This window comes from Ceratina calcarata, unplaced genomic scaffold (assembly GCF_001652005.2).
Source record: "Ceratina calcarata isolate Rehan_Ccalc_2016 unplaced genomic scaffold, ASM165200v1 scaffold3024, whole genome shotgun sequence".
Lineage (NCBI taxonomy): Eukaryota > Metazoa > Arthropoda > Insecta > Hymenoptera > Apidae > Ceratina > Ceratina calcarata.
Genome location: NW_017152732.1, coordinates 2,365 through 3,092, shown reverse-complemented (window position 1 = coordinate 3,092; position 728 = coordinate 2,365). Strand labels below are relative to the sequence as shown.

Genomic DNA, 728 nt, shown 5'->3' with positions numbered 1-728 from the left:
TTTAAATAGTTATGAATGCGATACGGGAACCGTATCCTGGATGGCTGGACTCGATGAATGGTCCTATGGTTGCAACATCACTGATATCTTTGGGTTTGGTACATGCAGTGCCTATAAGATCGGATGGAACAAGCGACTTCGTTCCAGTCGACATGGCCACTAACGGCCTCCTGTCTGCGATTTGGGATTACGTTGTCAACAGGTATCATTATTTAGCGATTTCACAACCCTAATTATTTTACCTCTTTCAAAGAAAACCCATGAATAATTGATCGTATCGCATTCATTAAGGGAAAGAAACGAACCACAGATGTACAATTATGCATCGTCTGACTGGAACCCACTAGTACTCTGTGAGTACAGACCCGTTTTTTACCGTAGAGTTGAAGAATACCCATCCGCCAAGATGATCTGGTATCCATTCGTGCTCTTTATTTAGGTACGTTCTGTAACAATTATGCAAACTCGATTCAGTTAAATATATTTCATTGCACAGCTATTATCCATGTTTATATATGCAACAATTATTTATTTTTTCTTTCAGGGCGTCGAAGATGGTATACATGGCAACTAAGCACTTTCGAGTGTTGTCCTACTTTATGAATACTTCTTGGGTGATAAAAGCCGACAATGTGAGGAGTATTATAAATCGCATGAATGCTACCGATCTAGAGGAATTTTCATTTGATATGAAACAGTTAGACTGGAGTCACTTCATAGAACTAATG

The 728-nt window shown here is 39.1% G+C and overlaps 1 protein-coding gene across 1 annotated transcript; it reads left to right on the top strand.

Annotated features, from left to right (window-relative positions):
- The first annotated feature begins 11 nt into the window (after positions 1 to 11).
- Positions 12 to 439, top strand: LOC113464223 (putative fatty acyl-CoA reductase CG5065). Its single transcript, XM_026812959.1, has 2 exons — positions 12 to 202; positions 292 to 439. The coding sequence occupies exons 1-2, from the start codon at positions 12 to 14 to the stop codon at positions 437 to 439; spliced, it is 339 nt and encodes a 112-aa protein (XP_026668760.1).
- Positions 440 to 728: the final 289 nt, after the last annotated feature.